This window comes from Plenodomus lingam (genome assembly GCF_022343315.1).
Source record: "Plenodomus lingam strain CAN1 chromosome Unknown contig_7, whole genome shotgun sequence".
In the NCBI taxonomy this organism is placed as follows: Eukaryota; Fungi; Ascomycota; class Dothideomycetes; order Pleosporales; family Leptosphaeriaceae; genus Plenodomus; species Plenodomus lingam.
In genome coordinates, this window is record NW_027093971.1 from 242,256 (window position 1) to 262,644 (window position 20,389).

General features: G+C 53.1%; 6 protein-coding genes across 6 annotated transcripts; 3 read left to right on the plus strand and 3 right to left on the minus strand.

Moving 5' to 3' along the window:
- Positions 1 to 193: 193 nt before the first annotated feature.
- Positions 194 to 3,597, minus strand: IAQ61_009930 (uncharacterized protein; the record flags this gene model as incomplete). The annotated part of the gene is made up of 3 exons (XM_003837760.2): positions 194 to 325; positions 374 to 3,166; positions 3,268 to 3,597. 3 exons carry the CDS (start codon positions 3,595 to 3,597, stop codon positions 194 to 196), a joined length of 3,255 nt encoding a protein of 1,084 aa, XP_003837808.2.
- A 2,276-nt stretch (positions 3,598 to 5,873) lies between these two features.
- IAQ61_009931 (uncharacterized protein) lies at positions 5,874 to 8,056 on the plus strand (the record flags this gene model as incomplete). Its single annotated transcript, XM_003837759.1, has 6 exons — positions 5,874 to 6,305; positions 6,352 to 7,026; positions 7,077 to 7,325; positions 7,376 to 7,598; positions 7,654 to 7,820; positions 7,874 to 8,056. 6 exons carry the CDS (start codon positions 5,874 to 5,876, stop codon positions 8,054 to 8,056), a joined length of 1,929 nt encoding a protein of 642 aa, XP_003837807.1.
- Positions 8,057 to 9,505: 1,449 nt separating this feature from the next.
- IAQ61_009932 (uncharacterized protein) lies at positions 9,506 to 10,155 on the minus strand (the record flags this gene model as incomplete). Its single annotated transcript, XM_066098593.1, has 3 exons — positions 9,506 to 9,747; positions 9,844 to 9,867; positions 9,939 to 10,155. The coding sequence occupies 3 exons, from the start codon at positions 10,153 to 10,155 to the stop codon at positions 9,506 to 9,508; spliced, it is 483 nt and encodes a 160-aa protein (XP_065951420.1).
- Positions 10,156 to 10,650: 495 nt separating this feature from the next.
- Positions 10,651 to 13,740, plus strand: IAQ61_009933 (uncharacterized protein; the record flags this gene model as incomplete). Its single annotated transcript, XM_066098594.1, has 1 exon — positions 10,651 to 13,740. The coding sequence occupies one exon, from the start codon at positions 10,651 to 10,653 to the stop codon at positions 13,738 to 13,740; it is 3,090 nt and encodes a 1,029-aa protein (XP_065951421.1).
- Positions 13,741 to 15,015: 1,275 nt separating this feature from the next.
- On the plus strand, positions 15,016 to 16,518 carry IAQ61_009934 (uncharacterized protein; the record flags this gene model as incomplete). Its single annotated transcript, XM_003837757.2, has 1 exon — positions 15,016 to 16,518. The coding sequence occupies one exon, from the start codon at positions 15,016 to 15,018 to the stop codon at positions 16,516 to 16,518; it is 1,503 nt and encodes a 500-aa protein (XP_003837805.2).
- A 441-nt stretch (positions 16,519 to 16,959) lies between these two features.
- IAQ61_009935 (uncharacterized protein) lies at positions 16,960 to 20,290 on the minus strand. Its single transcript, XM_003837756.2, has 3 exons — positions 20,022 to 20,290; positions 19,558 to 19,814; positions 16,960 to 19,451 (listed from the first exon to the last, which is right to left on the minus strand). Exons 2-3 carry the CDS (start codon positions 19,726 to 19,728, stop codon positions 17,280 to 17,282), a joined length of 2,343 nt encoding a protein of 780 aa, XP_003837804.2. The 5' UTR covers positions 19,729 to 19,814; positions 20,022 to 20,290; the 3' UTR covers positions 16,960 to 17,279.
- Positions 20,291 to 20,389: the final 99 nt, after the last annotated feature.

Sequence of the window (20,389 nt, forward strand, 5' to 3'; positions counted from 1 at the left end):
ACCTCACACAATCCATCGAAAAACTACATGATGCGCGAACCCAAGCACGCACCGAAAATTCCAGCCAGAAGAATAAAGTAGCAGCATCAACACTGCTGCTAGATCGTAAAGTCGTTGCAAAAAGACGCATGTGGGGTATCGTTTTTCAACATGTCCGCGAAAATGCACAAAGGAGAACCGTGGCGCCGCTCCTTCAAGCCTGATCGGCCTCGACAACCTCGCTCTCCGTCACATCATCAATCTCCTGGCCCGTCGAGTCCACCACGATTCGGCGTCCTCGCTGCTCCAAGGGCACACCATCGCGCGAAGCGCCAAAGTCAAGAACCTAGCCCCTGTTAGTCAAGATTCATTCCGCCATCGGCATGCTGCCTACCTCGATATACGTCATGCTGTTGCGCTGAACAGCTGCGACACATCGACGTTCATTAAACTTCACTTGCCACACACCACTGAGATCCGTCAACAAATCTTTGACGAACTCGCCAGTCTGTACATTCCACATCTTCAACGTGCGATCAGAGCCTGAGATGACCTTCTGGCCGTCATGCTGGAAGCACGTGATGGCGCCCGTGTGAGCGCACAGTCGGCTCTTGCATTGTCCATTCTCGGGATCCCAAATGCGAAGAGTAGAGTCGGCTGCGGCGGAAACGAGCCGCTCGTGGCTCAAGTCGAGCAGTCCAACAAGAGAGGTGTGGCCTTCCAGAGTGAAGACGCATGCGCCGGTTTCTAGGGACCAGACCTTGACCATGTTGTCCATCGAACCGCTGATGCAGCGGTTTCGTGCATGGTCCAGCACGACACTGTACACTTTTTGCGAGTGCCCTTGCAGGCGTTGCACAACGTCTCCTGTAGATATCTTCCATACACGCACAGTGCAGTCGTAGCTGCCGCTCACAAGCGTGTCTCCATGCGCAGCAATGGCGCGGACAGAGTGATGATGGCCGGCCAAAACGCGAATGAAGTAAGGATTTTCGTGGTCATTGGAGCCTCCTCCCGTCTGCATGACGCTGCGGTCGCCGGGCTTGGGCAATTTCCATACACGGAGTGAAGAATCCCGGGAACCGGTGATGATCAAGTCTTCCTTGGGCATCATGATTGGTTGACCGTCTAGGGTCTCGCCGATCTGAGTAGGTTTGAGAATGACTAGACAGCGCACAGTAGAGGTATGACCTTGAAAGACCTGTGTACACTTGCCCTTCTCAATATCCCACACACGCACAGACCGATCTGTAGAGCCAGAAACGAGTGTATTGCCTTCATACTGAAGTGCCCAGACACCACCCTCATGACCTTCGAGGCGGCTACGTAGCGCACCCGTCTTTGTGTCGTAGACATTGATATTCGTATCGTCGCTCCCAGTCAGGATTTTGTCCGTGTCAAATTGAAGGCACGTCACTACATGACGCTGGTGCGCACGGAACGCAATGTGTTTGGGCTTCGTGTCCTCGGCCATCCAGCTCTTGCGGATCAGGTGATGTCGCTGATATAGCGATTTGAAGAGATGCATGGCGCGTAAACCTGGAAGGCCAACATTGGGGTTGGGTATAGCGGACTGTGCTCGTTTGGCAAACGCATGCGGTCCTTCATTCTCTGTTTGCTGCCAATCATGCAGTCCTTCGTTCTCTGTTGGCTGCGAATAGAGGGCCACCTGGGATCTTGCAGAAGAAGAGCCCTTCTTGCGCTGTTTTTTCACACCAGCATACTTACTGGTAGCTTTCCGCTTCTGGCGCGTGGAAGAGGATCGAGTGATTGCACCTTCATGATCGCGGTGATTATTGGAATAGCCAGAACCGGATAGGCTAGGAGGGCCTTCATTGTCAGATCTTGAGATGACGGACTGTGCACGCAAATCACGCTCGTAACTGTCAGCCGAGTGAGGATATTGCCACCCCCATCCTTCTTGGACAGCACGCTCCAATTCCCCACTGGGTAGTTTGAAACCATCCTTCTCGAAGAGCTCTTTCCAGGCCGTCTCGTGCGTGTCAGTAAGCTTTCGCCAGTATTTGGACACTTGTGCAGCACTGCACATACTCTTGGCATCGAGATAGCCAAGGATTTCCAAGCTCAGTTCCGTAGGCAACGAGGCGATGAAGTCGCGTTTCAAGGCTGGATTGACTACATCCGCAACAAAGTGCAAGGTGGGCTTCTTGCATCGCCGAAGCATTTGGTACATGACGTATGACTTCATCTGCTCCGGCAAAGCATCGAAAGTGTTGAGCATGCTAGGTATACCCATTACCGTAGGCGTTGGCAGCTGGCGATTGGGGCTGTTCACATCGTTCGCATCAGGCATTACGACGTGTCTTGAATCAGAGGGGAAGAGCGGAAAGTCTCCCATACGTGACAGATGCCGGTCATCTTGCGAAAGGTCCAGCCCAGAGACATCACTGGGGTCATAGTTGTCTTCGGCGCTATGAGAGTTCTGTTGAGCCAGGTTGGCAGCTGCTGTTATGGGCGACAAACTTGGGCTCGGCAGACTGGCATCCTGTGCAGATCCCGTACCTAAGCCTGTCAAGCGAAGGTCCGTAAATGAATTCTCTTCAGTAAAGGGACCGACGGGTTCCATATCGAATTCTGCAATGGGAGGCGTAGCAGCTACACCAGGTCCATCCAGAATACTTGTTGAGAAGGACTGATCAGTCGAAAGCTCCTGGCTCTGGGATGCCGTACTCGTGGTATTCGAGGGCCCAGCAAAGGAATCCTGTAACTGCCACAGGGAAGAGTGGCCCTGGCCAGTCTGCCGTGAGAGGCTGCGCATGCTTCCTTTCAGCAACGACCCTGAGTGAGGGTTCGTCGCCCTCGAATTACCTCGCTCTGCTAGGTCTGTATCTGGCGTCGCTGGAAGGGCTTCATCCAGGTCCTCTGGTGTAAAATGTGCAGTCCCATTGGTCCCTTCGACACCGGTCTCGTTGCCGATGCGCGGCTTTTTGCTTCGGCGTTGTACGTGGGCGAGCTCGGCAGCCTTGCGGAGGATGGGGACAGGCCCATATTCATCTGCGTTTTCTCGTTTCCGTCGGCCGGACACGGGGCGAGATTGCGGAGGCTGGGAGTGAGCATTCGATCGCGTCGTGCGGTTTGGTGTTGCAAATGACGGGGGACCGCTGAAGGATTCGACCTTTTTCAACTTTCCATTTGATGATCGGAGGGTGTCGCGGAGCGAGTTGTGCTAAGGGGGGAAATGATGTTAGTTGACATGATCAGAGAAGAATTGCGTCGAGCGAGAGGGTCCCGGTAACAGGCCTGTCCCTGGATCGCCTAGATGCATACCTCTTTTACTTTGTCCGAAATGGGGTTTGCCTCCTCGAAGCAAGCCAGCTCGCCCCCCGATTCGAAGTAGAACTTGCGTATCGACTCGGGTGCTTGCGCATGGGCCAAAGGGTATTCCTTGGGGTCGCGCTGGCTGAGATTGCCAGGGGCATTTATGCAAATGGGCGGAAAGGTGGTGGTGGTAGTATACGTCGTCGTCACAACCGTAGTCTTGGTTGCTGGCGCGAAGGAGAACTGGCCCATGGTCGCATATGGATCGACTTGTTCGGCATGCAGGGTATTCGACACCGCGTCAGAGCCGCGGCCGCGGCCTGAAGGTGTCGGGGTCATGTTGCACGGTGAGTCGAGCGCGGTGTTGAGCGTGTTGAGCGTGTTTGGGGTTGGCTGAGCGCTTCTGGCGGCTTCAAGGTGGCCGTAGAAGCCGGTTGTCGTCCGATCAGGGTGATTGCGTGTCTGCCGTGGGTCGTCGGGGTCGTGACGTGACAGTGCCTAGGGACAACGAATGCAAAGCACGGGGGCTGCCCCAGACTACGACGCGTGAAGAGAGCGTTCAGGGACTACTGCTGCATATCGCCAGTCCCGTAACGGCAGACGTGTACGTGGGTGGGGGAGAGGAGGTTGTCAAAAGCGTAGGCGGGCGGAGGGTCGTCGTAGCGGTTCCTCGGTAGGTGGCTTCGCCGCCTTCGCCGCTGACAACCGGAAGGCGAGATAGGAGGAAAGCAAGGAGGAAGGTAGCGAGTGGAGTGTGTTGGCAAGTCGACCTGGACAGAAAGGCACTGCAGCAGAGAAGGCGGCAACAGGGCAGAAAGGCAGGGGACAAAGGCACAGCTGCAAATGTCACGAGGGCCGGCCGGTGGTGGGTATGTATGGAAGTGGTGGTGGTGGTTGGTAGGTAGGGTTGAGTGGACAGCGGGGGGGAGAAGCGAAGACCGAACGGGCCGCAACACTGGGCGAACTAGAGTGGAGTAGGTAGCCGTAGACTTCTTCTGGCCTACACCTTACCTAGGCACTGTACTGTGTGTACTGCTGTCGTCCCTCTTGACAGGCCCACTGGCCATGGAAGTCATTGAAGGAAGGCCGTTGTCTTGTGGTCTTTTGAATGTCTCGTCACGCAGCAGCTAAGCCGTGCAGGTGCAGTTGTGTGCACTGAGGCTTTGAGCACGTCGCCGGCAATCCATTCAATTCGTGCGGCGGGCAACCACACGTAACATGTATACTCTATCTAATGCAATTCAATCTAATTGCGCCGCCTTGTAGAGTGCGTAGTGTCTACTGAGCCCGGCCATGGCGTGCACTCGACCTTTGGGAAGTCTCGCCTCGCCTACCCTTCCAAGCTTCCAAGCTTCCAAGGTCCTCCATGCCTCCCTCCTCAGGTGGCCCATGGATCTTTTGGCCTTTGCATGTGCCACCACCGTCACCAACACCAACACCAACGCTGAGCAGAGCAGAGCAGAGCAAAGCAAAGCAATCCTTCACGTCAACATCATCCGCCCATGGAGATGCTCGAGCTGCGGCTACAGGACCCAGGCAGGCAACCTACCGTAGAATACGCTACCTAGTATTGCAACCTTGTGGAATTGTACGGCGTCGCTCGGCACATACCGGTAGTCTCTGCCCACGCTGATTCGCAAGAACAAGGTCTTCTGCGTTGGTGGATGATGATGATTTTGCCTCATGCCGTGGCAAAGTGGTGACCTTGTTAAGCGCCGTTTCCCTTGTTCGTCAACTAGAAAAAAAAATGGACGAAAATTAAGGATAAAAAATGGAAAAGAGGGTGGGTCATTGCAAAAATTGATAGTCTACTCTAGAGTACTACTAAGCTGCTGTCCATTCCAATCGGACCTCTGTGGATTCGGTGTGGATAGAAACAATAGCCGGTCACTTCCAAGGTTCCATCGCTTGTCTGCAGCCATACCTACATAGTCACATGACGACTGCCAAATATTTGAACATGGAATCCACCACTACACCAAGTTTTTGCACGTTTCCTATCATCACAGTACCTACATGGATAGGCATCAGGTACCGTGGATCAGCATATATCGTAGAATGCTACCTAGAGTACATGACCACCGCCTTTACTCTGCAATAGGTATGACCCAGTACGAGTCGGTACCTATCGCTGAGACATGGTCTATCTAGCCTTACCGGTATTACATCCACTGTGCAACCTGCTTCAACCCCTTGCCCCTCTTTTCTACCAAAGCCAGGACTATACCTAGTGTGGTGCCTATCACTCACTCGGATTCTGGTTCCATCCGCAGATAAATGGGTTGGCAATGCAACAGTGTTGAGTCTCTGCCAGAACACTTCGCACATCAAAGAACATCCTCAGTCCTCACTCCATACTCATGTGTGTAGGTAACTCAAAGGGGCCGCTTGTTTCTGACCATGGTCTCAACCTCGAGGCCATCTTGCGTGGGCTCGCTCTTTCCTGCGCGGAGCTCAACAACGCTTGAGCAAGGAAGGTGCGCTAGACAGCCGTGTTTATATTACTTCAATCGCCATTCTTTCTTCTGGTCACTCACTTACTCACCTCTTCGCTCCTACTTCACTTCGCCTTTCTTCCCCCATCGCTCTGTCACGTCAAACGTTGCGAATTCATCATGGCCGGGAGAGGGAAAGAACAACAGGCAAATGCCAATGTCGTTTCGGCGCGAACTAGCCGCTCGCAAACTTCAAAGAAATTGACTGCACCTCCAGGCAAGAATGCAACCCAATTACAGCTACAGAAACCCGCCGCTGTCGATCTGGCTACGGCAATCCAAGCTCCAACAGCCCAGCAAGTAGACCAACAGCAAAGTCAGGAATTAATGCAGATCATGATTCATGCAAGCCTCAGTTCTGTCCTCTACTTTCGAAGCTGCTTGCCCGAAGACTGCTTTGAGACGCGAGCCTGTTTGAACAACAGTAGCCAGTACAAGTACAGCGACTACACGAGCGGAGATCAAGGCATGATTCAGAACAAGGTCGGCGGGTATATTAGAGCGCTCAGTAAAGGTGTCTCTGCGCGGGCTGATCGTTTCCTCCATTTGCTGGTGAGTACGGCAACGAGGTCATGTAGCAAAGACTGAAGACCAACAGGAGACCGGCATCTTCGACGCTTTCCAGAGAGGCTATCTGAGCTCTGTCCATCTAACAATGTTCGAAGAAGCAGAATTCCCTGATAACGTTCTTGAATCATGGACTTTGAGCTTCCACTACGCCGACGTGAGTGGTCAACGATCACTGTTAAGCATGGACCTGCTGTCAGACCAAGCAGGCAGCAAGATCACGCTGAGTCGCGTGAAGCTCTCGCTCAACGACTTGATCCGAAAGCTAGGACACTCTTGTGCTGAGCTGCCTGCATTACCAGAGGAGAGACACATGAGGGTGGAAATAGGATACACGAATAATCGACCAGATAGCTATTTTGCTCCAGGCTTTGAGGAACCAGTTCGATGCGTATTCACATTCGCCTCAGGTGAAAATTGGGAACGCAACACCATGAATGCGGGCCTAGTGTATACTGGACACCATGCCGTAGCCCTAAAAGGATCGCATCTCAGCAGAATTAACGCTGACGTTGAAAATGCACTGCCCACTCTCATGCAGTATACTGAAGAAGTAAGTAGGCTGGAAGATGTTGTGCCTGACTTGGGCGAGCGAGCAGAACGGATGGAGCTGTCACGACTCAAATCCCACTCGTCCAAAAGAAATACAATACGATCTGGAGAGTCATCGCCGAAGAATGCCGAGGTACAAGAGCTCCGCGGTATGGTGAGTTCAAGGTCGAGTTTCTATGAAACCACGTCTGACGAGCCCGATAGCTTCAACCTTTGGAGAACCCCTCAAACACACAAGCAACGCAACCCACCCTACGAGAACAGAAGGCCGACGATGTTGCCACAGGCACGTACAAGCTGAAATTCTCCATGGCTGTCATCGATGATGCGGATAGAGTGCGAGATGCGACATTACCACGTCAACGGTATGTTCTCACGCGTACTGTTCATGAGCCTATGGACGGACATGTGATCAAGTGCGCTTGTGGACATGCTGAGGATGAAGGCGATTCAGTAAGTCATTCTCATGGGTTATATTCTAGTCGGCGCCTGACACACTCTAGATACTCTGTCAATTCTGTCACAAGTGGCAGCATCTTCACTGTATGGGATACACTGGCAAGAATGATGCCAAGATTCCGTCGACCTATCTTTGTTACGAATGCCTGCTCGGGCAAGAGGAGCGGAGTCTGCAGCAGCAACGAGAGCGAGCTGTCTACCGCCGTGCGCTCTGGCTTTTGCGGCAAACAAACTTTGAGAATGCACAAACATTTGGTCGGGCTATCAGTAAGGGCGAAGAGATGAGGATGAAGGCATAGTTTTGTCTAACCAGGACGCACAGATTACAGCGAGCACGAAGCGAAGATGGTTATGCAAGGACTCCGGGAGCATGGCTTACTGAAGAAAACCGGCAAGCGTTCCAAGTGGCAGGTTGTTCTCGATGCGTCTGCGGCGACTCAAAGTTGTATGGAGATGTACTGCGACCCAAGCATTGGCATTGAGCGATACGTAGGGCAGCAAGAGACATGGCAGGGCTATGATTGTAGCTAACTGCTGAACAGCTCGAGCCGACGTCGTTTTCTGATGAGAAGTCGCAAGTCAGTATGAGGGGTCGGGCGCAGAAGCGAAGCCGAATGAATGGGGAGGAGCAAGGGCAGTCCGTTGCCAGACATTGCATCTATGGGGGAGGAACGATTAGCATAGAGGCAGCGCACACCCCCAAACGGGCTCGTCAGTCTAGCTGAATGATGTGTATTAGCCGGGGGCCGTGGGTGGACCAAGCAGGTTGGGCACGGGCTTCTTTAAGGATTGTAGTGTTTGCCAGTGACACGATGTCGATAAAAGGGTACATGTATGTGCAACGCGGGAACTATGAAGGGCATCGAGTAGAGGTGTAGTGGTGGGACCGAGGAAGAAGAAAAGAAGAACAGGAAGAAGAAATCGGGCTAATTGGGAGCGGATAAAGGGGTGCCATGCAAGAAGCATCGCATCTTGAAGAAGAAGCAGAATAGAGTTCGAGGCGTGTAGCACCGCTTTCCCCCCCCACTGAAGTGACGTGAAGTGACTGAAGTGAAAGAGAGGATGGCAAGAGAGGATGGCAAGAGAGGATGGCAAGAGAGGATGGCAAGAGAGGATAGCGTACTAGGACCTACAGTACAGTACATGATGAAGATGGATGCGGGCTAATCAAGGGGAGGTGAGATGGGGAGGGTTGGACGAGGGTTGCCAGTCGTGTAGATCGGCCTGTGGATCAGTTGGCTAGTGGAATACTACTCTAGGACGTACTAGGTAAGGCTAGGGCCAGATTTGCCACGAGGGGCTGGGGCTAGCACGGCCAAAAGATCGGAAGTGTCAAGCGCGAAGCGAGAGGCGAAGGAGAAGAGGGGACAGGGTGGGAGGGAAGAGAGAGAGAGAGAGAAGGAGAGTAAGCGCAGCGGCAGGCAACCCCGAGATCAGCAGCTGACTTTTTGTCTTGGGCGTGGCATTCTGATTGCACGCTACCTAGCTGGGTACGCGTAGTTATGATGCGCAGATGGAAGCATGTCAGCACGGCAGTCGCCATGAAGATCTATTGCGCATCATCGTTCCGTGGTGGAGCTGAACCTTCTTTCTACTGTCCTTGTACTTGTACTTGTGCCATACCAGACGGCGGTCGGTGGGCCATGATTTTCCTTTTTTCCCAACCACTGGAGAGAACCCTAAGCTAGGCTGCAGTATGCACCCGACCCTACCTCCTACAGAGAGTCTAGAAGAAGAAAATGGGAATGGGCAGGATAGGAGGGAGCCAATGGGCCAGTGTTGCCGGTGGTGGGGCTTTTGTGTGTGTTGTGATTTTGTGTGAGACAAACAAGACGTTATTGTGTGTGCTGCATGTGTGATGTGATGTGATGTATGCAGGGTCGGAAGTAACGGTCAGAGTCAAAAGAGAGGGAGGGAGAGAGAGAGAGAGAGAGAGACTGTTGGACTGGGTTGGTCAGGCACGCAGGTGCTGGCTGCAGGCATCCACATGGTCTACATGTATGTACCATGTTCTCCTGTAGTACTACATGGCTCCATGGAGTAGTTGTATACTATACTGCTGTCTTGGGATCCAATCGTGTACATACTAGGCGCAGTACACGCAGACACGGCACAGGAACGGATTCGTATGTATGGCTAGGATCACGTTGACGGTAACAGTATGTAACCCGTATTCATGTTGTACCTGGTACAAGCACAGTAAGTGGGCATAGCGCTCGTCCCCACACAGCTAAGAAAAGTCCCCCCCCCCCTGAAATGCCAATGCGTTCGGAAAGCACGACCAGGGAGCTCCTGGACTGGGGAACCAGGGCCTCACGGACGCTGACCGGATTGACAACATGCCAGGCCAGGCCAGGCCAGGCTTGTGTGATCCCGTTGTATGTCGACATGTAATGTACTATAGTAGTAGGCATGTCTGTACAGTACCCCAGGTACATAGTTGCAGGACAAGGTACAGGTACAGGTACAGGACAGGTAGGTAGGATTGGTCTTGTACCGTATCAGGAGGTACCAGTACCAGTACCGGTACCTAACCCTCCCCCGGCTGCCACCATCGCCGACCAGAGAGCCAATCTTCGCAGAGCTGGGATCCCTACCTACTCCTACGCCCCGAATCTGGCACCAGCAGAGAGTGCCCAGGAGCCAAACTAAGTGAACTCTCACTCACTGTACCCATACCAGCCATGTATCCATCCACAGTAGCCTTCCCGCTCTCTTCTCGTCTCTGCAGGAACGCCAGCTCGGCGCCTAGGGGCCCACAGCTGAATCCTTGAACCTGCTTCCCCTTCTCGCCGCGCTCAATCACTTCATCTTGCATTGGCATCGTATTGCTGTTGCTGCTATTGTTGCTGCCGTTGCCGCCGCCGCCGCCGCCGTCGCTGCTGCTGCTGCTGCTGCTGCACCGAGCCTATCCACCTTCTTCCACATCATAGTAGAATAGCTACCATCTCGTCTTCTTCCACCCGCAACAACAACACCACCACCACTGCTGTCCCGCATGCCCGCCCGCCGCCTGCCACCGACGCAGCACAAGACGAAAGAATAATCCCCGCAAGCCAGCCAGCGATTGACTGAAGCGCCCATGTCGCTACTGGACTTTTGAGTCCTGAGCGTCTCTCCTCTCTCTCTCTGTTTTTTTTTCTTCTTCTTCTTCTTTCTTTCCCTGTCTCTCTCCCCCCACGAAACTCGGGATCCGCGACTCATTGCTTCAGCCAGAGTTTCTGCTGAGTCGCGTGGGTCCCCCCGGTCCAGGCACCACACAGACACAGACACAGAGCCACCAAGTCATCTCTACTGACACCAGCCGTCAACAGACATCATGGCACGGAACAAGAAATACTCGTTCCCGTTGCCTCGCCGCTTGCGCTCAAAGGCCTCGGACAGTGAACTGGACGACGTCCGCTCCCTTCCCTCTACTACCTCTACCACTGCCTCGGCACCTGCCTGGTCCTCTCGTCGCGACGACTTCTCAAGCAAAGCCCACCGCATACTGGGCACCGGCGACACCATCCACCTGCCGGACCGCTCGCAGACCCATATCCCCGCCAGCCCGGCGTACCTGTCCGTTGCCCTATCCGATACCAGCTACACATCCCACGCCGACGACAGGACCTCTGCCTCTGTACCAGACCACAGCGTCTACGGAAAAAGACCAGACATGGCGAAGCGCTCCTCGTCCAACCTGCTGGGCCGCACATGTACCAACGAAGCCGGGTCGCGCTCGGAAAATAGTTCCGTCACCCACCGACTCCATCCTCAAGCATCCAACACCACCATGCGCTCCCACTACGACGCCAAGAACTCCCCTCTCTCCATCTCCCAGCAGACCTCGGACTCGGCCGTGCGGGACAGGGCATTGCGCAGGGGGCATCCTCCCGTCTTGCCCGACCATGTCTACCATCAGGAAAACCAGTCCAGCTCGATATCCGTCAGCATCACCGAGGATGGGGACAGTCAAAGGGACCGCCGCAGGAACAAGCCTGCGCAGCTGGACTTGTCCAAACTGTTTCCCAAACCAAAAGGGGGCGATGCGCATCACTTTGGAAACCCGATGCTGTCTCCGGAGAAAATGGTCAATTCTCCTGCCGCCATGTCCATGGCTTCGGATTACTTTCCTCGGCCCATGACTAGAGAGCCAACCCCCAAGGTAGGAGAGTGCGTGCAGCTCAAATCAGCAACACGACATCGAAATCAGGTGACACCAAGCCCCACAAGCCCGCGTCGCAAGGTTGACAGAGATGAGTACGACAACGCTAAAGTGCACGTGCGCCGGCCGCCCAAAGGTGTTCAGCACTGGTTCGATGCATTGGATGAAGACAGCGACGAGACCTCCGAGGACGGCGGCGTCCCCCTTCCGGCTCCAAGACCGATGCGGGCCAATGGGCTAGTACCACGGGTACCCATGCGCAAGTCTTCGCTCGATCGAATGCTACGACAGGCCGGATGGACACAGTCTTCAGCGCCAAAATCAAAGCAGGGAGCCTTGCCGTCCAAACACGACTCCTTTGCACATGAAGACATTGTCGACGTGGGCCGCTTGACATGCCCGAGTGAATGCTCGGTCAACACGTACCACTCGCTGAACTCGAACAAGACCAAAGAGTCTTCTCTGCTCTCCAAGTCCAATCTTCAGGATGCCAGCGTGCTCTCCTTTTCATCATCGGAGGATGAAGAGGTCAGCGACGCGAAAGCGCAGAGATATCCCGTCCGTACCTCTCTCGACTCGGTCGCGGATGCTGGCGAGATCGTCGTTGGCAAAGCGGAAGCCTTTGACGTTCGTCCACATGTACGACGACCCTCGGCTGGAGTCATGAGCACACGGTCTACTACTTCCACCAGTGCTGCCACTATCGAAGTCATGTACACACCAGAAGTACCCTATATCCCCTACCAATATCAGGGTCACTATCAGAGCCATTATCAGAATCACTATCCGAAGAATAGCGTACACAGCAGCAGTAGACGTTCCAGTCACGTGCGACAGCCCTCGGTCATTCACGAAGATGAAGACATTCGGCCAAGAACAGCCATCAACGTGCCACTCTCGCCATCTAGTCGCAGCGTCCGCAGTGCCCGAACGTCCGCCAGCGAGCCTCAGGCCCGTTCCAAGGCAACGCGCAAAATGATGGCAGTCACCGCCGAAGAAGAAGCCCTGCTCGAGCTGATGCGCAAGAAGCGTGCCGAGCTACACAAGAACGGCTCGTCATCCCCAAGCACAAAAAGCGCAGCACCAAGCCAGCGCCTGCGCACCCCGAGCGAAAGCTCCCGAGAGCCCCACCGCGCATCTGCCTTTCGCGCTCTCGAAGGCAGCAGTAGTCCCGCCCTCGCCCCTGAGTCACAAAGGGCACCCTCAACAAGCTCGACCTTTTCGCCCTCTCCCTTGCTCCTCCCCTCACGAGGACGGCCGAGGAGATCGCGAAGCAACACGGCATCCAGTCATCTCCGCGACAGTTCCGCAAGCGCAACAAGCGACGCCCATTCCGACCGATATGAATCTTCGGCCACACGAGGCAGACTGCCGCACTACCTCCCTACCCCGGCTGAATTCTCCCCCCTAGAACCCTTTCCGCCTTGCTCGCCTACTCCCACGGCAAGTGTCACATGTCCCACCGATCCCGAAGTCTCTCGTCCGCCCTCTCCCATCACGCCTGGTCTGAGCCGAGGTGAACCTGATGTCGTTGTCAAAGTCGCGAGTAGCGACACCAGCCTGAGTGCGGATACCGACGATGTCGCCATTCTGGACACCGGCGTCATCGATGCCCAGGCATCTGATGGCATCAAACCCGAGTCTTCGCAGGAACTTTCTGGCGGCAAAGGAGGTGGTCATCAAAGACGCCGCACGGCGAGTAGTGGGGCTGACATGGCGTTTCCAGCTCCTCCTACTGGCGCGGGTGGCGCGATCCGGGAGGAAGAAGCGTCGATGCTGTTTCCTCTGGTTCCAAAGAAGAATGCAAGACGTGCGGAAGGGTGCAGTCGCCGCTCATCTGATGCGGTTGCCGTTCCTGCACCAGCCCAGGTGGAAGTCAAGATTGAGAAGCCAAACCACAGGGCAAGGAAGAATAGCGGGCACAGTACTGCTTCTCGCACCTCCTCTTCTTCCTACTCCCAACTCTCCAATGCTGCCTTTGCGTCTGGCTTGTCTTCTTCCACGGCCGCGACCCTGGGACTCGAGACTAGGTCCAGTAGTCATACTAGTACTAGTACGAGACTTCTCGCCAAGCCCGCAAGTCGCGGGAGCAGTGTTGCGAGTAGTTGTCGTAGCAGGAGGAGTGGTGGGGGTCGTGCAAGCAAAGAGGAACTTCGAGAGAGAGTCATATGCACGGAGAAGAGTTGGGATTTGAGCGGAGAGAGAAGTAGTGTTAGTGAGGATGTTCTTGCGGCTTGGGGGAGTTTGGGGGGCACGTATTGAAGGATGGACTTTTTTCTTTTTCGCATCTTCGCCTTGTCTCTGGATCTTATTTACTCTCTCTCTCTCTCTCTCTTCAATGCGATTTAGTGGGAGAAGGCCTGTATAATTTTATTTGCGTCTTGCGGTGTAGCTTCTTCTTTTTTCTTTCCTTTGGTCATGTCAAAACCATGGCTTCTTCCTTGTCAAGGGGTATTCCTGGGCCACAACCGCACGCTTTTCCTATGTTGCCATTGATTGGATTTTCATCATAGTCATGGTTATGAGAATGCTCATGTAATACTCGTAAGCTTTTTTCTCTCGTTGACATAGAGATGAATGGCTAGAAGGGCGCGAGTGATTTAGCCAAGAAACGCGAGTTTTTGTCTGCGTGTTTGTAAGAAGAAGACGGGGTTGATGACGAAGGAGTCAGGTTTTCAAACCCAGTATGAAATACATAGATAAAAAGCCAGTGACGAATATACTGGGATGAGAACGATGCCAAGGTTAGCAAGCTTGACTTTTCTTCTTCTCAAATGTTTGTTTTTTGAGTTTCTTGTGTTGACTTGATTGTGCTGTTTTATGCTTGGAGTTGTCATGGCTTTGATGTGATTGTAGGGGAGTATCAGGATGATGCAATGTTGTGGTTTTTAAATGACTCTTAGTTGGATTACAAGGAGTCATTCCAACACTTACCCACACGAACTCTAGGACCATCACTCGTTCACTTGCTCAGTTGCTCATTCACCCGTTCACTTACTCATTCACTCTTCCTAAGGAGTTGTGCAATTAATCTGCAGTGAATAAATGGGTTCTGGTCATGCCCAGGAACATATGTGAGACACTCGTGAGGTGACGCCATTGGAGGACATGGGTGGGCGTGATGCTGGCATTGTCTACAGCGGTTTCCACATGACCATGCTTTTCATTAGCGATGACCTGTTATAGTATCCCAGTCATGCTTTCTGGTTGTCAGCCAGATACAACAAGTCATCATATACTGCCGAATTCTTCTGGATCCATGCTCCCGTGCTTGCATTGTCAAGCGTGTCCACCGCTACCCCTCGCGACCGTTTGCTTATGCTTCCACAATGGATCATTGTAAATCGAGCTGTTACGTCACAAAGCCAAATTGAGTTGGATTATTAGCTCCATCCATTTGTACCCAATACCGCTTTTTCGCACTTCTCTCTTTTTCCCGCCTTGCTCGACTCAAGATTTGACACACACCATTTCACCGTGTCTTACACACACCGTCTCAGAGAAACAATTCTACTTCAAATCACCAGGCTCTTCACAATGGCACCGCAGCCTGCCAAGTCATCGTTCTTTTCGTCCCTTCTCTCCGAAGCCAGGACACCAGATACTCCGGGCCGTACCAGTACTTCTGCTGCCGCCATGTCACGTGCAGTCGAAAAACAACCCCTCGAGCCCGAGAAAATCGCGACACTGGAGAAACGAGAGGCCGATCTCAACAAGCGAGCCAAGGACCTTGCTGAACGAGAGAGGCAGCTTCACTTACAGAACAAGGCCCATTATGACAACTCCCAGCAGTTGGCCCAAGCCCAAGCCAATCTTGAACACCACAAGAAGGCACAGGACGCAAGAGAAAAATGGCTAAAGGCACGCGATGAGCAGGAGAACAAGAACAACACCGCCTTGAATGAGGAGATTGAGCGCTCCAAAAGACGTGAGGAGGAATGGACTGCCAAATTCACAAACATGCAGGAGATGGTCAGAAAAGTCCTCGACCAGCAAGCTGCGGACAAGAAGGCACGCGCCAACGCCGAGAGAGTATTGGAAACAAGGACAAAGGCACTCAATGAGGCCGAGAAGGCACTCGAGGCACGCGAGCACGACATCGAGAAGCGAATGGCAGACATGGGTGAGGAGGTGAAGCGCATGAAAGAGCAAAAAGAAGAGTTGAAGAGCATTGTCCAGGACGCCGTAGAGAAGGAGCACACACTTGAAGAAGAGATCGAGCGTCTGAAAGAGAAGGAGCTTACGGTGACAGCGAAAGCCGAGTCACTTGCAAAGGAAGCCGAGAAGCTTGCCACTGAAAAGGCAAGCAACGATAAAACGGAGGTAGTGCAAAAGCGAGGGTACGAATACCAGTACATCGCCTCGAGTGCTCTTGAGAGCGGTGCATTGGTCCTGTGCCAGGACAAGCAATCCTGCGACGACGACGACGACGACGACGACGAAGAAGAAGAAGAAGACGACGATGATGACCAATCCCTCAGTGCGGGCATCACCAGTGAGATTTCGTCTGTTTTGCGGAAAGATGGTAAAGTCTCCGAGGAGCAAGCCACTGAACACGCAGCCAAGCTCACATCGATGCTTCTCTTCCAAGCGCAAGTCGCCAAGCTGAACAGCACCATAAGCCATAACGCCCAAGGTACCATGCAGCTCATCCTCTCCAATTTCTCCAACGAGATCCTGGGCAATGGTCTCTTCGCCAAACGTGCTGCATGGACGGACATCGATCTTGTCGACGGTCTGTACGGCCAAGTGCTCCAGGCACCAGACCTCCAGGCGCTGCAGAAACTAGAGGCCCGCGCCAGTCGTGCAGAGGAGTATTTTGACTCACTTCGCGATGAAAAGGTTCCTCTCACTGTAGAGGAGTTCCTGGATAACGTCAAAGACTGCGGTGAGTATGCAGAGGCTCTTCAGGAACTGCGATGGGTTATTGGCGAGGGTTTACCTGCGAAGAAGGCGCTCACTTCGTTCTTGATGAGCGTGTGCAAGGACTTGGGTGTCGTGATCCAGCATGCTGCCATCCGGATGGGGTTTACGGAGTGATTTTTGTTTTCTCTCTGTTCATGTCAGATCTGTGTTCTGAAGTTGCATGTCCGATCTGTTTTCCTTCTTCTTTCCTTCTCTTTCTTCTCCTTCCAGATCTCTCTCCTTTCTTTGCAAGTCAGGAAAAGTATCTGAAGGTCTTTGGTTGGCCTACCGGAGAAGGTAAAATTTGCATCCCTGGCGGCAAATTCGCATTGTACCTAGCCAAGAGGAGTTCCACGGAAATTTGGAGCATTGTCCATGAGGATGCGTAACAAATATCAGACAGGAAATACCTGAGAGACTGGCGCCTACGAGTCGGATTTTATGTCAATCCATGATGAATGAAACTGGATGAGAATCCATTCAAAAAAAAACCCCCCCCGGGCTTGCTTCGTCCTCACTTGTGATGTTACGAAAGATGAGTGAATCATTACCATGCCGTAAACCAACTCTGGTGCGTGAGAAAACAAAATCTTTCACTTCTCTTCATTCCACAGTACTATTGAACATCTCAGAGCCACAGCGCCCTCGCGCTGAATACTGACCTCGAAAATATGGATACCATCTTTCTGGTCACCGAGTTACCTCATGCTAGACGAGGTCATGGTGCACAAGCAACACCCAACGCACCAGCACGAGTAATAACGTCACCGGATATTCAACCATGACGATAAATCCTGTGTCATCCAACGCCAACCCCATCATCCATTCCATTATCAAGGGAAAGAATCATTCAAAATCATGTAATACTGCATCCGATTGTTTGATAATCATTTCGCTCAAGACACCCATCGTCTGGTGGCCTTCTTCTTCCCCGTCTGCGTCTGCTTGTCTTCATCCTTTTCGGCTTCATCTTTCATTCCCATCTTTTCCTCGCTTTCATCGTCCGTCTCTGCCTTTTTCTTCTGCCTCTCCTCCTCGGATTTGCGTCGAGCTACCGCCTCGTCTGCGGCGTGTCGCTGGCGCTCTGCTTCTGCGCGCTCTTCGTCCGAAAGGGATGAGAGGAAGTCTTCTAACGTCTTTGTGGCCTTTATAGCATCCTGGTCGGCGTCTTGGTCCTTCTCCTCGAATTTGGCCAGGTCCTTGGGCTTTTCGATTCCTTCGTCAGTTTTGACCTCGTCCTCTGGCTCTTCGATTTCGTCTTCGGCTCTGACCTCGTCCTCTGCATGTCTGTCTTGATCACTACCGGCCTGCAACTGTTTCAGTTCGGCCTCAAGGCTTTCATTCTTTTTCAACTCTGCATCTTCCTTCCTCATCACCTCCTCCTGATCTTCCTGCAGATGTTTTTGCCATTTCTCCTCTCGCATCCTTGTATTCTCCGATACTTCCTTTTCCCATTGTAGTCGGTCCTCTTCATTCGTGACTTCCTTCTCGTGCATCCATACCCCGCGGCCGTCATCGAAGACTTCTTTGAGTTGGCTGAGGGTGCCACATACACCGTCTGCTTCGCCCCAGGGGGACCATGTTGCCGTCGAGGCCTTCCACACGCCGCCGCGCCCGCCCCGCATGTCCCAGGCGCGATCACCGCCGACAAGACTGTTGTGGTATCCGGTGGGGGATTGTGGCGTTCGGAAGTAGTTTCTCAGCAATGCGCGTTTATAGGGAGAGAACCAGAGATCCTCCCATGTTATGTTTGCAGTGGGTGGGCGTTCAGCACCAGAGTACAGGGGGTTGTTGTTGAGCAGGATGGCGGGAACAGCGCCCGTGTAGGTGTTTTGGACGAGGCGAACTCTGTGCCAGGAGGTCTTGCGAGAGGGGAGCCTGTCCAGGTCTTCTTCGAATTCGAGAGGATTGACATATGCAGCTTTCTCATTGGGGGAAGGATTGTTCTTGAAGAGGTCGGGGCGCCAAAATGGTGGGTGCATGCCGTTCAGGGCGGCAGGGAGGGAGAGGCGTTGGTACACGGAGCCTGGGTGACGGTGGATGGAGAGATCCGTCGAGTTGTCATGCCTTACTGCGACAAGCTCGTCTTCTATGCAGTAGAGTAACGGCTGGAAGAGAATGTGCAGATAGTCCAGTCCGATGGAGAACTCGTGCTGTGTTCCGTCGTGCAATTTCGCCGCAGCCTGTTGAGATGACACAACCTTCTTGGAGTTTAAGAAGAAGTCCTTGAGCTTCCCAGTTGCAGGCTTAGGATCCACGGCGTCTCGCCGCAATTGCTGCTCTCCGAGGATGGTGGCAAAGACGGACTGCACTGTTTGTGATTGTGTCCTGCCAGCCATGAACTTGGTCAAAGCCGCTTCGTAGAGTAATCTCAGATCCTTTGCAGGTCCCATGACCATCTTGGAATTGATAAAAGTGGCTGGCATGTCGGCAATCCGGTGGCCATGTTCCTCGCCATACATAGTGTCTGGCAAGATCGAGTGTGGCACGTATCTGCACGCCATGTCATCCCCAACGCAGATCTTCTCGGCGCCAAAAACGATGGTCTGATTGAACTTCTGGTACCCGTCTGCATTGAATCCGTATCTTGCCAGCAAACGCCAATTTGCATCTTCGAGTAGTCGCTTATACTGTGTGATAAGCACATCACTTGGGAGCTGGAACCATGATTGCTGGCCATCTACGATCAGTACCAGATCTTCATCTCTTACGAGCCTGGTATTGCTCAAATAGTTCAATGTGCTATTCAGGGTGTTCAACTCCCACTGAGTATCTGACTGCAGATCGTCCATCAAATTAATCGTTGTTGGTGGAGGATAATCCAGGAGCATTGCGGACAGTGTTGTTTTGCAGAAGCCATGGGTCTCGCGTTCAGATGGCAACAGCAGATGGAAGTTTGGTGTAGTCTTCTTCAATCTTGGCGGCACATGATGGACTATGCCACTCTCGATTTCCAGAGTGGTGTTTGAGGGGTTTTTGAACGGTGAGTGTACTATCGAGGGTAGATTTGGCAGGTATGGCCGCCATAAGTATTGTGCTGATAGTGTCCGGTACTCCAAGGATAGTACCTATGATCGTCTTAGTATGCGCAATCCTGATGAAGGCTTACTGCCTCCTATGTATTCTGGTCCCAACTTGTCCCCGCCCTTCCACAATCTTGGTTTTCTAGCTCACCTCTCGATTCTTCATCGCAGTCAACGTCAGAAAGACGCCAATCATGACAATCATACAGACAAACCACCTGCCCCTCCTCGAACAACACCACCTCATAGCCGCACTCCCAAGCTCCCTCGGGCTCTGCCCTTGCGATATGGGCGCGTTGAGACTTGATGTACTATGCATCATGCTTATAACCTCATCCTTCTCAAGTCTTCTCTGCCCCCTGTGACAACGACACTGTGCCTCTCCGTGGGCACCACAAACGATGAAACCTGATCCAGTGTCATCCGAAATGTTTCTTCAGCGTGCTGAAACCTACGGTAGGTACAAGGTACGAAAGGAAGGGATATCGCTTCGGCAGATTTCCAAATAGGTCCAGCCGCCCTTGCGACTCACACCCCACCGCGGATAAGAAACAAGGACACGTTATCATGACCAGCGCCCAGTCTGACTGCAAGGTACACATGACACCAACTTACTTTGTGTCTCGCTATTACGGACAGGTATTATTGAACCCCCACAAAACAGTACTAACGCAAGAGCGCGTGCAACGGCGCGGTAGTTGGGGCCAAGGTCGGGATGCCCGTCGATCCGCTACACAGCAAGTCATACCGTACAGTCCGATGTACAAGTACCGGTAAGTGTTAAGCACGCACATGCAATCTCCCCTCTTTCGTCTGCAAACAGGAGACGGGAGCCAAAGTAGTCAGCAAGCAGAAGCAAGTAAGATCAACTGATAGATATCCAGGCTGATAGGGGGTGGGGGAGAGGGGGGAGACAAAATTCCACAGTAGGTATGGTACGGTCCTCTCTCCCTACTGCAGAGCCCAATGGGCATGTTTTTTAC

What these genes read in the sequence shown, in the direction of transcription:
- IAQ61_009935 (XM_003837756.2), bottom strand. Translation starts at nt 19,728, where the DNA reads ATGATGCATAGTACATCAAGTCTCAACGCGCCCATATCGCAAGGGCAG. An exon ending in CTGCGATGAAGAATCGAGAG is followed by an intron (nt 19,452 to 19,557) that starts GTGAGCTAGAAA and finishes AGACGATCATAG; the next exon opens with GTACTATCCTTGGAGTACCG.